Here is a 12,353-nt window from a genome sequence, read left to right as displayed (position 1 = left end):
TCGACAGATAGTATAGACCCTAGGTATGCTAAATACACCAAAGCCTATATAGGCCCCTATTTTGGCCTCTCTGTGATCGACATCATAGGCTAGGGTAGGTCGCGCCTAGGCTAGAGCCTAGGCCTTGGCCAGAGCCTAGGGCTGTGCCTATAGGCCTGTGTAAGGCAAGCCGGTATGGTTAGGCCGGGGTTATATCATGGCATGCCCAAGTGTATCTTTATTTTTACCTGATCGACTTCTAAAACATGCCATTTATTGTTGATGTTTTGTGCCATAAAACTACAATCCAGGATAATGCAATGGGTACTCCGAAGAGGTAGCCTAGAGGAACATGCTTGTCTCCCATTTTGTTGACGAACGTGAGAAGTACTGGACGGTGACGTAATGAAGCTGCGAAACATAGACTGGTTCTTTTACGGCCTGACTCGATAATTTTAGACCTAAGCATTGCAGTACAGAATAGATGTGATTAATTGTATTTACGTAACGTAAGCAACGTGCGAAACATGGCGAAACAGGTACTGATTTTCGGTGGTTTTTGGCTGTTTTTTTCGTTGTTATCCAATATCCAGCCTTAAAAAGTAGCGGAATGTGGTCGTGACATAGAAGCCCCAGTGTATGAGATATATGAGCACATTTCTGCCAGTGGTTTTCAGAGGACATAGGGGAAGTTACGCGGTGGCGATTAGCAGAATTAACATATAGATATATTTTTAGTAGGCCTATGTAGTGTTCGATATTATTATTGAAAAATAATGTTCTTTCAGTTTTTTCTTTCTTGCAGTTCCCAGAAGTGAAAAGTCAAGTTTACAGTAGTTATATTTATCGTTGCGGTATTGTTTTAATTTATATCTGAATTTTAAAATATACTATACAAAAAAGTTATTGTTGTACTCACGTACACCTTCACTGCCATCGCATGTGTTTGCGCCTAAAAAAAAAGCATTTATTTTTGATTCATTTTATAGTTAGTTTATGTATTTAATTTTATTCAAACTATATTTTACTATTATTTCCATTTATTTGTGTATTTTATAAACATGATCAGCAGATAGACGGTTCGAAGCTAATGGTGACACATATGATGAAGTAGGTGAACACACTGACACTTTTACTGCCATCGCACGTGTTTATTCCAATATAGCTAGTAGTCTATTTTTTAGCATTTGACCTACATCTGTCTTTTGAAGTAATGCGCCCACGTTCCTGAAGGCGCCGTAAAAAGAATGTGCGTTTGCTAATGGTAGTTGCTAAATACAACGGGTTCAGTCGAGAAGGCGTGGCTTATATATGGCGACTTCATGTATAATTAGTATGCCGTCTACCGAAAAACATCACACTACACTGTGTGACACGATGTGAATTTAGCAAAGGCGAGCAGGCTGAGACTTTAGCTTAGTTTTCTCTTGTGCTGCTGCTACGGGCGGGTCAGGGATGATATCGAGTCCATTTTCAGACGATTGGCCTAAGTAGTACATGGACGTTCGTAGGTCTAGGCTTCCTCCAAATAAGCATGGGCTAGGTCGGACCAGGAGGTCTTTTAGTAGTCTGGGGCTTCCTAGATTGTGCGTCCAACAACCCACAGCAGTCCGCGTCTAGGCCTATGCCTTATTTACGTGAAAGGCCTATGCAGAATCTGTTGTAAGACTCGCCTAGGCTACTGAATGTGCACTAGGCGCATAATACATAACATTTATACAATACAAATATACACGACATTGAAAAGTTAATATATTTACTTAAATTACATATATTAACATTCGGTTCCCTCTCTCTTTTTCTGGAATTTAGCCGGCAATATTGTTCTAAAGCAGTGAGCACTAAAAAAAAAAAAAAAAAAAAAATCTGAACTTTAGCAGTCAATGTTGTAAAAATTGTAATTTTATTTTAGGCCCATTTTCTCTTTCAGTAAGATAATTTGTTATAGGATTAAGATTGGAAAATCCATAGACTAAATAGACAGGGGTGGCGCCAGGATCTGCCCGGGGTCCGAGGTCCCCGACGAAAAAAAAAAAGTGGGCGTGGTCGGGCGTCCCTCAATATCCGGCGTCGAAAGTGTTCCACGGGGCTTCCCCCACCCAGAAAAAAATAACAGTTTTTGGTTTGAAAGGTTTACTGAGTCGATTTTGGTGTCTACAATATGTAGAAAATACATTACATTTTTTCTCCCCGACGAATTGTGGTTTTTCTCCTCGGCAGGGTGCGGGAGAGAAGCCAGACCTCCCCGACGGGGGCCCTGCTCTCTCCCTCCACCCGCTGCCGCCCCCCCCCCGGCCCCCCCCCCCCATACTGAGTACAGTATTGTACTATAGTAGGGCCTAGGCCATTGAATTGTTTTCATTTCTTTCTGTGATTAAGGCCTAATCCCTACCGCTAAAATAATACAACTAGGCCTGTATTCACTCTGTGTTGGCTCCATGAATTGATATATTCCAGTGATCCTAATTTTTGGAAAGAAAAACACACAGAGACAACTTATTTTTTCTTACATTGGTTGTACCATGAAGGAATTAGTTGTACGGACTGTACAGTATTTTGCTAAGCTGTGTGATTACAGACAGGGCCCACCGTTTGTCGAGGAGATTAATACAAAACATAGCAAGTTATGCATGACGTCAACTTAAGAAGCCACGCCCCTCGGCTTAACTCGTTGTATTTAGCAACTACCTTTGCTAATAAACGAATTTATTGGGCGAGAACTTCTGAATTTGTTGCAGTACTTCTTTAATTGAACGAAGTACTTTTGAATTTGCTGCGGAGTTCTTTAATTGTGCGAGGGGAACTTTTGAATTTGTTGCGGACTTCTTTTAATTGTGCGAGCAATTTTAAATTTGTTGCGGCGGACTTCTTTCATTGTGCGAGTCTACTTTTGAATTTGTTGCGGACTTATTTAATTGTGCGAGGTACTTTCGAATTTGTTTTAATTGTGCGATTCTATTTATACATGCGTGATAGTTGTGGGCCACCGTGATGTAACATCAAGGAAAAGTGAATATACCTAAAGGATTTGGCATACGGCCAAATTAATGCAAGCCATAATTGAAGAAAATTATGATGAATGTAAGCATTGTTGTTTCTTGTGAAGGGCCCCCACTCGACAGTGATTAAGTTCACTTTTGGGGTGTCGTGTCTCATACTGTCTGTGCTTGTTCTTTGCTGTTTCTTTTGTTGTCAATTTTAATGTTTTGAGACGAATAAATGAAATGAGTCAAGTCTAAGTAGATGATGTTTATTTAAGGATAGGCTTAGTTATCAAGCAATCCTCGCCAATGTGCTCTTATGTTTTGATTGCCAACATTACTTTCATTGTTTAAATAAATAGGCTAATATAAGTAACCTCAAAATCTGTAAAATGATGAGTCATAGGAACAGACGAGCACAAGGCTAGTAGGCTTGCAGTTGGATTTATTGATCCGAGAGCTTTCACACAAATAGTACACTTTATTACCCGAATCACACGAGACAAATTTTATACGGGATGCGTGCTAAATTTTACAAAAATGATTACAGTCACAGACAGAACGAGATACAGAAGGAGACGATTGTTTATAAGGTTCACTATTCATAATTCTTTAAACAGTCCACTATTCATAAAGCTCATTTTTTATAAGGTTCGTTAATTATAATAGAATAACAGGTTCGCTAGTCATAAGGTTCGGTAATTATAATTGAATAACAGGTTCGCTAGTCATAATAAAGGGTTCTTTAGTCATAATCAGAAAAGAGTTCGTTATTTATAATAGAAAAATAGGACCGTTAGTCATAAGGTTCGCTAGTCATAATAATAAAAAAAAAAATAGGTTCGCTATTCATAATAAAAAAAAAAGAGGTTCGCTGTATATACATATATTCGGCTACCTCTGTAGTTTTGTCAACGCTGACATATTCGCCAAATAAATTTTAGTGTTTCTAAAGTCAACATCTTACGTATTTGAGTTTCATTACTGTTACGATTTATATATATATATATATATATATATATATATATATATATATAGAGGCTATATATATATATGTAAACATAGGCCCATATAGGCATGCATATACGGTACTGATTTATAGATGATTGATTTTGTTTATACTGTTTGTACTGCGATTTTTTTATTCATTTGTTTAAGATATTAAAGTTGGTTTTTTTTACCGTATATTTTGTTGTTTCTTGCAAGTGCTGCGGTTTTCATTTCACGCGAAGTGCAATAGCGTATACTTATAATTAAATATTTTGTTTATTGACATAATCAATAAAAACGAATACAGATAAAAACAAAAGAACTCAGGGAATGACAATAATGAAGGTGGTGGTTTCATGGGGAAAATTGTGCCAGGCGGGGTGCACAGGAGAGGGGTGATGTGGAATTGAAATTGACGAAACGCAGGATTATAAAATAGCTTTACACTCTTTTTTAATGACTAGTAAACCATTTGTTTTCAAACTATAATTTGCTGTTTTATTATGACTAAAACCTTTTTTTTTTATTTTGATTTAGAAACTAGTGAAACTTTTTTTTTATTATTATGAATAGCGACCCCTTTTTTTATTTTTTATTATGAATAGCGAACCCACTTTTTTTAAATTATGAACAGCGAACCCCTTTTTTAAAATTATAAATAGCGAACCTCTTTTTTTAAATTATGAATAGCGAACCTCTTTTTCTTTTTTTAAAAATTATAAATAGCGAACCTCTTTTTTTTATATTATGAATAGCGAACCTCTTCTTATATGACTAACAAACCTTATAAATAATGGCCCTTTATTTATATGAGTAGCGGACCTTTTTTCTTGGTTATGACTAGCGAACCTTATTCCTTGTGGTCCTTTTATTAAATTATAACTAGTGACCCCTTTTCTTGATTATGACTAGCGAACATTATGAATAGCGGTCCTTATTTTTTATGAATAGAGAACCATTTTCTTCATTATGAATAGCGACCCTATGGTATAGGGTAAGCTAATGTTATGAATAACCATGGCGGTGTACCTCCATGGAATAACGAACCTTATGAATAATTAACCTTATGAATAGCAAACCTTATGACTAGCGAGTTTGACCCTTTCGTAGAAGCGGTTTGGCGCAGCGGGAACGGTTTGGTTTCCCAACCTCGAGGTCGGGGTTTCAATCCCTCGCTGTGCATTTCGCTTGTGTCCTTGAGCAAGACACTTTATCTGCATTGCTTCTCTTCACCCAGGAGTATAAATGGGTATCTGGTGGGGTTGCCTGCTCCTGCGCTGATTACCAGCAGCAACACTTTGCATGTGGACCCAATGACCAGGGAAAGGAACTGCGCTTTATAACCGCAAGAGGCGCATTATAAATGCCCGCACCAGTACCGATCCAGCACGCGCCTACCGTGTGTCAATTTGCTTCACGTGCAAAATAGCTGCTGGCCACTTTCTTCGCTATAACATTATTATTTATTAAAGTAAGAAAAATCAAATGGACTCAAACATGTTTATTACACATGCGCAATATACACATACATGATGTGTATGTTGATTTCTTGAGTATATCATAAGCACCCAACGGTATTCAGTCATGTCCATGACAACAAAACCCAAATACTAGCTTTTAATGTAAACCATTGTCTAGACAGTGGTTGCTGTGATAAACCTATGCCCTGATTCTGATACAGTCTGAGATTGTAGTGTTAGCCAAAGCATTCCAAACAGAAAATCTAAATCACATGCTATTCGTGTCCGCTGTAAGTGACCATTATGACCGAATATAATCATACGGCCTAATAAAAGAACTGTGGATCAGAAAAAGTAATCAAATCATGATCAGGGATGAAGAGGCGTTTTGGCTTATCCCACACAATACGACGACAACAAATTTCTGAAAGCCAAGGACTCCGCCAATTTAAATTAGTATAACTTGTAGAGGGCGCTACATTCCACATGGTGACGTCACACAAAAGATACGGTATTTTTACTGAGAGTACAGTATATCGAAATGTAATATATAATGGCTATTTCTTAGTTTTATAAAAAATGAATTTAATAATCTAACAGATAATTGTTATTCCAGCTTTTGTGTTTGGACCACTGGATCATGATTTCATCTTCGACACAAATAGTTTGTATTGCATTTTTGTTGAATGGAAAGATAAATAAAATATTAAATACTATTAAATAGTCTAACGCAAGCAGGTTTCTGCATCAAAAGCTCAGCATTTCCAAAAAGACTACTTTCCACAACATACTTTGTGTCTCTGAGATCAACAATCAATATATAACCTGAAATGTCTCGGTGTACAGTTTCAATGCCAGCATCGAGTCTCCAAGCTTATACTATGACCTTTTCAGTTTCCCCCGGGTGAAACACATCAATTCAACTAGTATTTTGTAAAGCAGTGTTACAGCACTTAAACAATTTAAGACATTTAATCACACAAATGTATGTCATTATGTTTTATTCAGCTTTTTTTTTTTTTTTTGCTGTTTTTTTGAATTATTTTTTTTATTTGCTACGCTTAATGACGGTAAATTAGGTCAGTTTCATTGTGAAACTTTAATATATGACCGGCTTTTAAATAGGTTGACAAAAGGGTAGGTGCGTATGTATGTCATAAGGATGCATTGTTCTATTTACATGCTGTTTAAAGGATTTTTGTTCTTTTATAAGTTAGGCCTATTTTACGCTTATGGATTTTAAAAGTGCTTTTAAAATCTTTGACCAACTAGCCCACGAGTTATTACAAAAGAGTTTTTGAGAGTAACTATCCATATGGCTCCCAGGGATTACCAAAAAATCTTTGGGGAGCTTCTACCTTTGGACAAGAAATTATGACTCTTTATATGAAGGTATAATAGATCTATTTTGAATAATTACCGTATAACTCATACAGTGTTTTCAACGTATTTTATTCTTGGTTCGTATGTTTTTTTTTTTAAATATTATTATATTATGTGACTATAATTTTCATAGTCGGGCCGTATAAAACAACATGCAAAAATGTAAAAATATTGATTGGCCCAGCTGTTTTTCGGCCACTCACAGCCCGCAGTAATTAAATCACAGACGAATATGATCGGTACTGTAACGTTTTGAGAATTTAAACAATTTAAGGAGTAACATTATTTTGGTTGTGATATATAAAAAATTCATAATAATAATAATAAATAATAATAAATAATAATAATAACAATAAATAACAATAATAATAATAAATAATAACAATAATAATAATAAATAATAACAATAATAATAAATAATAATAATAATAATAATAATAATAATAATAATAATAATAATAATAATAATAATAATAATAATAATAATAATAATAATAATAGATAGACACGTACCAATAAGAGTACTTGCATCTAGTGGAGTTTCATAGCTCCCACAAATGTCACGATTGTTGACATGTCAAATTGAAAGTTGGCATGTCAATTCACATCGAAGATTCTAAACTTTTAAAATTTTAGGACATTGAAAAATTTAACATTTGACCTTAGATATAGTACTCTTAAAATATACTTTCTAGAGACATGGAAATAGTGGAATTTGATGCAGAACCACTACTTCCTATTCCATTTTAATAGAAACATTTATCTTAAACTCAATACTGCAAGTTATTTATACACTAGCACCGGTCCTATCATACGAACAGTAACACTGAGAAATCTATAAATTTTCAGCATTTAGAATCAGTAACCTATAACAGTACATCGTCTTTACAGAAAGAAGTCCTTGTGTGAGGGGTCCTGGAACTTCATTACTTCGCAATTAAGAGATAGTCAATTTCAATTACTATAACTCAAGTCGGAAGCCTTTTTTTCTATTGCTTAATGCAGCAAAACTGAGGGCCTGTCTCTTATACACATCTAAGTCCATCAATCTAACCAAGCTTTTGAACGCACGCAACGGATAATTTTAAGGACGATTTACTCAGACTTCCATCGACAATAACAAGAGTGTTGAGGGGGTCGATCGAAAAAGGAATATGGACGTAAAAGAACATCTGGCACATTGTCTGAAGTTTTTATCATAGCATGAATGTGGAATTAAGAGTTGAACTATGTATGGCTATATGGTGACCTCCTGGTTCTTCACTTGATAAAGTCATCATTGTCTACACTATCAAATTTCATCAAGTGTTACATAAAATGTGCTGGAACATAAGAGTTGAACACGTTCAACTTTTATTAATACAATTTGATATGTGATATGACATCGTTGTACCCATTATATTGATACATTTTTTGTCACATAAAAGTTGATAGTGTTCACAAAGCTTTAGAGAACCCATTCAATGTTTTCAAAATTTACTTTTTATAATTGGATGTCGATGTTCTAATGAGCATAATCGTAGCTAATGTCTCCAAAGAAAGAAATCGGTTCTTGAAGAGCTTCTCGTAGATATCTCTCTGAATGACAGGACGGGTGTAAATGTACATATGCATGGAGTAAAAAGTGAATAAAAGGTGGTAGTTTTGCAACATTTGTCACTACAGTATTTTCATGTTTATAGGATGTATATTTAAAAAGTTATAGAACTTATAGAATTACTGAAAGTCAAATTTAAACGTTTTTTTCTCTAGTTTAACTGTTCACTGAAATGGCAGAAGCTGGTGTGTAAATAACTCGCAAAGTATTGAGTTTAATGTGTATGTTGCTATTAAACTTAAATAGAAAATCGTGGTTCTGCATCAAATACCACTATGAGAAATCGGGCTATGCCACAATGTCCTCAAATCTTATAATGTTTAAACCTTCGACTAGTCGACGTGCAAAATTGTAATCTTCTACCCCAAGTATTATGGGTCTAAGAAACCCTAACAATCTATGCTGTCGAGGTGGAATGATAATAAAAAATAACAATAATATGCTAAGAATTGTATAGCGCCTAATGCCAACAAAGCCTCTAATGCTTAACATTATTACCCGTGACTTAATTTGTGGGCGGTTCGTTTCGTTGGAAAGTAGACCCTTTGGCTTGTATGATCTCCGATACTCTGGAGAACAATGTAAATATATCTATGAATATCAAATTTCTGTTTTTAAATGCGGACCTTCTCCCGTTTTTGGGCGGTTGGTCGTAACCCCTTGACACCCCCCCCCCCAACGCTACAGATCTGGGATCAAGCACATAATTATGGAACACATATTCAGCTCCCTGGGATGAATTCTATATATGTTGCAGCTGTATTGAGTGTTTTTTGAACCTACTACTGGGTAGAGAGAGACAACTCCATAGGTAAAGTGCCTTGCCTATTGGACACAAACAAAACAGTGAGGGATTGAACCTCAGACCTCAAGGTTGAGAAACAGAACTGCAACCTTTCCGGCAAACTCCACACATTTAGAGGTGTATATGCCTATTTGCAGAATTATTTATGTATGCTTAAAGCACGTCATGATTACTATTAGGGTTTATATGGCAAATTTGTGTAAATTGTAGGGCATGATAATGCGATAGTCATATCATGTAGGTTGGAAAGATTATGCCACATAGTCCATAAAAAGATGATTTTAAAAGGAAAAAAGTATAAACAAAAAGAATAAAAATTACAGGTGAGCTTTTTTAATTTTTAAAAATTTTTGCTATTTTCATATACTGTAAAATAAATCGTGTTTCGAATTTCCAAATGATTTAGTTGAAAATTGATGTGTTTTTAGAAAATGTAGGCCTACAACATAGTAAATATTTTAATTACTATTGTCCAATTGTATCAACAATGTATCATTATCATTGGAAAAAGATAGTCTATGTTGTAAAACAATATTATACAGGTATACACACTTAGGAATATATAAAAAGGAAATATGATAGTTTACTAAAATATATAGTAAAATATAATTCATGTTTAAGGTACATAAAAACACCATTATACCATTAGAAATTGAAAGGTTATCTGATATTTAATACACATTTTTTTAGGTAAATGTACTGTAGTATCAACTGTTGAGTATAGCAAATAGATGAAGGACTTAAGAGGGGAATCCCCTTCCATCATATAGTACTGTAGCCAACAGCTGTCAAGTCCTTGTGTGAGGGGTCCTGGAACTTCATTACTTTGCAATTAAGAGATAGTCACTTTCAATTACTATAACTCAAGTCGGAAGCCTTTTTTTCTATTGCTTAATGCAGCAAAACCGAGGGCACTAATGCAGGTATAGTACTTGTAAATAGAAGTTCGCTTATTAGATTAAATTTTAAAAAAACCCCTCTCAACTATTATTAGCATCTTTAGTTTTTTAAATTTTATATACTGAAAATAAACATTCTGTTCTCTTGTTATCCTCTTTCTTATGTATTAGGGATTGCTGAACCTACAGTAGCAGATTTCCAACCATTGTATAAAGTCAAGAAAAACATATGGCAGTGCAAGTATGGTCTGTTGAGCAAATATCATTAAATGAAAACAGTGCAATTTTAGTTCATTAAAATAAATTAATGCAAAGTTAATAAGATTTATGGAATCACTGCTTAGTCCTTCTCTATTTTTGTATCCACTACTGGAGGGTGCTCTCAAGACTGGTCAAACAAACGGATGAAGCTGTTGTTTTCATTACTGTTGATGTGGGATGGGATGAAGTCACAATCTGCTATCCAAACACCAATTTCAGTACTATTGTAACAGCATTTACAAATATTAAGGGAACTGTGCAAAGAATAAGACAACAAAATAAGGTTAATTGTGACAAATTACTATGTATCATAAGGCATGTTCAGACGAGTCAGAAGTAAGCTTCAGTTTACTTGTCATAAGACCTGGCAAGTGCCCATGAAGACGCTGTTTGTATTATTAAGTTACTTCAACCTTACTAGAGATGATTAACTCCTGAGCAGCCTCAGGAGTAAGTGTGCAACTTCCACGTACACAAGGAAGATAAAGAATACGCTCTCGGAGTAGCGCTGTGTAGATGCACTTACTTCAGAGCTTGCAAGTAAATGTGACCTTTGTTTTGACCTCAATTATTTTCAAAAGATAAATACAAATGAGTGCGAAAATAACATTTTCTGTGATGTGTAAGCCTTTGTAGACACGATGTTTTCGTAATTGTTTACAATAAAAAAAAAAAAAAAATATGTGCAAAATAACCATAAAGAGACAGCGAAGTGGTGACTATCACTTTTGGAAAACTTGCACAGTTTAACTGAAAGCTTTTGAACTAATTGTCCTGGGTATAAACATTGTGTGGACACTCGTCGGAAGTAACATGCATGTAAAATTTTACGTTTGTCATAACTTTTACTTTAGGAGGAAGGTCGTCTGAACATAACTATACACAACAATAATACAAATTAAAGATAAAGAATTCGGTGATACAAATAAAGATGGTAGTGAAAATAAAAATGGAGTGGATCAAGATTATGAAAAACACAGTAATACAATATTAAGACAAATCTTGGTAATGATAACTTTCGATGATGATACTGATAATGATGACAATGATTATATTATGATGATAATGATTGACAATAAGGACAATGACGATGACAATGATGATGAAAATGATGGCGATGACGATGTGCTGTATGAACAAATTATACACCTTATAAGAATATCAAAATAAATAATAAACAACTTAAGAAATTGTAAATAAGTAAAAATACTTATTTAATCAGAAATAATATTATATCATTATTTTTTCTAAATCATTAAATTTATTAAGATTCTATGTAAAAATACTTATTTATTATTATTACCTAATGACATTTAAATTTTAATTAATTAAATTTAAAATACAAAAATACAAGGTTATATGTCAATTTAATATATAAAAAAGTCCTATATAAAGTGGTAAAATTAATAGAAAATGGGAATGTGAAAAAAAAAAATTGAATTTATTCTTTGGATTTTTTCAAAGATTATACAGTAAGTGTATGTGTCATGTGTGTGTTTTGATTGTTCTTACCTCTCATTACTGTCCGAATGGATTTTATAAGATTAATAAGTTGTACTTTCATTCCAGGCTCCTCACCAAAACCCCCTGTACTCTGATCACTACCCCATCCAACTGAAAAATAGCAAAAAGTAGAAATAATAATTGGTTAATAAAAATAAATCTGATGTAAATAAATTATTAGCATAATCTAATACAGTTGAATTCAGCATTAACATACTGGATCAAAAAGACTTAAATAAAAATTACATGACAACTTAGAGAGGCTTGCTGTAGGACTTATACCGTAATGTAATTAAATTATTAGCATGTATAATAACAATTTTGTACTGTATAATTATCTTTTATATTTCTTTCAGGACACAAATGGATTTAAACATTGGATCTGTCAATACTAAATTTACAATGTAATACAGTAAATGTGAATTGAACGTGAAAACTAGGCCTACAATGTAGGCCTATATATATATATATATGGATATATATATGTATATATAT

General features: G+C 34.1%; 1 protein-coding gene across 1 annotated transcript in view; it reads right to left on the bottom strand.

Annotated features, from left to right (window-relative positions):
• Positions 1-9,758: 9,758 nt before the first annotated feature.
• Positions 9,759-12,353, bottom strand: part of LOC117113470 (immediate early response 3-interacting protein 1-like) — an 8,722-nt gene continuing 6,127 nt past the window's right edge. Inside the window, exons 2-3 of the mRNA XM_033256803.1 lie at positions 11,868-11,969; positions 9,759-10,609 (exon numbers count right to left, since the gene is read on the bottom strand). Coding sequence (XP_033112694.1) covers positions 10,554-10,609; positions 11,868-11,969 — 158 coding nt within the window. The 3' untranslated portion in view covers positions 9,759-10,553. The remainder of the gene's footprint in view (positions 10,610-11,867; positions 11,970-12,353) is intronic.

The sequence above is a fragment of the Anneissia japonica genome, unplaced genomic scaffold (assembly GCF_011630105.1).
Source record: "Anneissia japonica isolate Jap-2015-1 unplaced genomic scaffold, ASM1163010v1 scaffold493_len2256704_cov171, whole genome shotgun sequence".
NCBI lineage: Eukaryota > Metazoa > Echinodermata > Crinoidea > Comatulida > Comatulidae > Anneissia > Anneissia japonica.
This window is presented reverse-complemented; position numbering and strand designations above follow the sequence as displayed.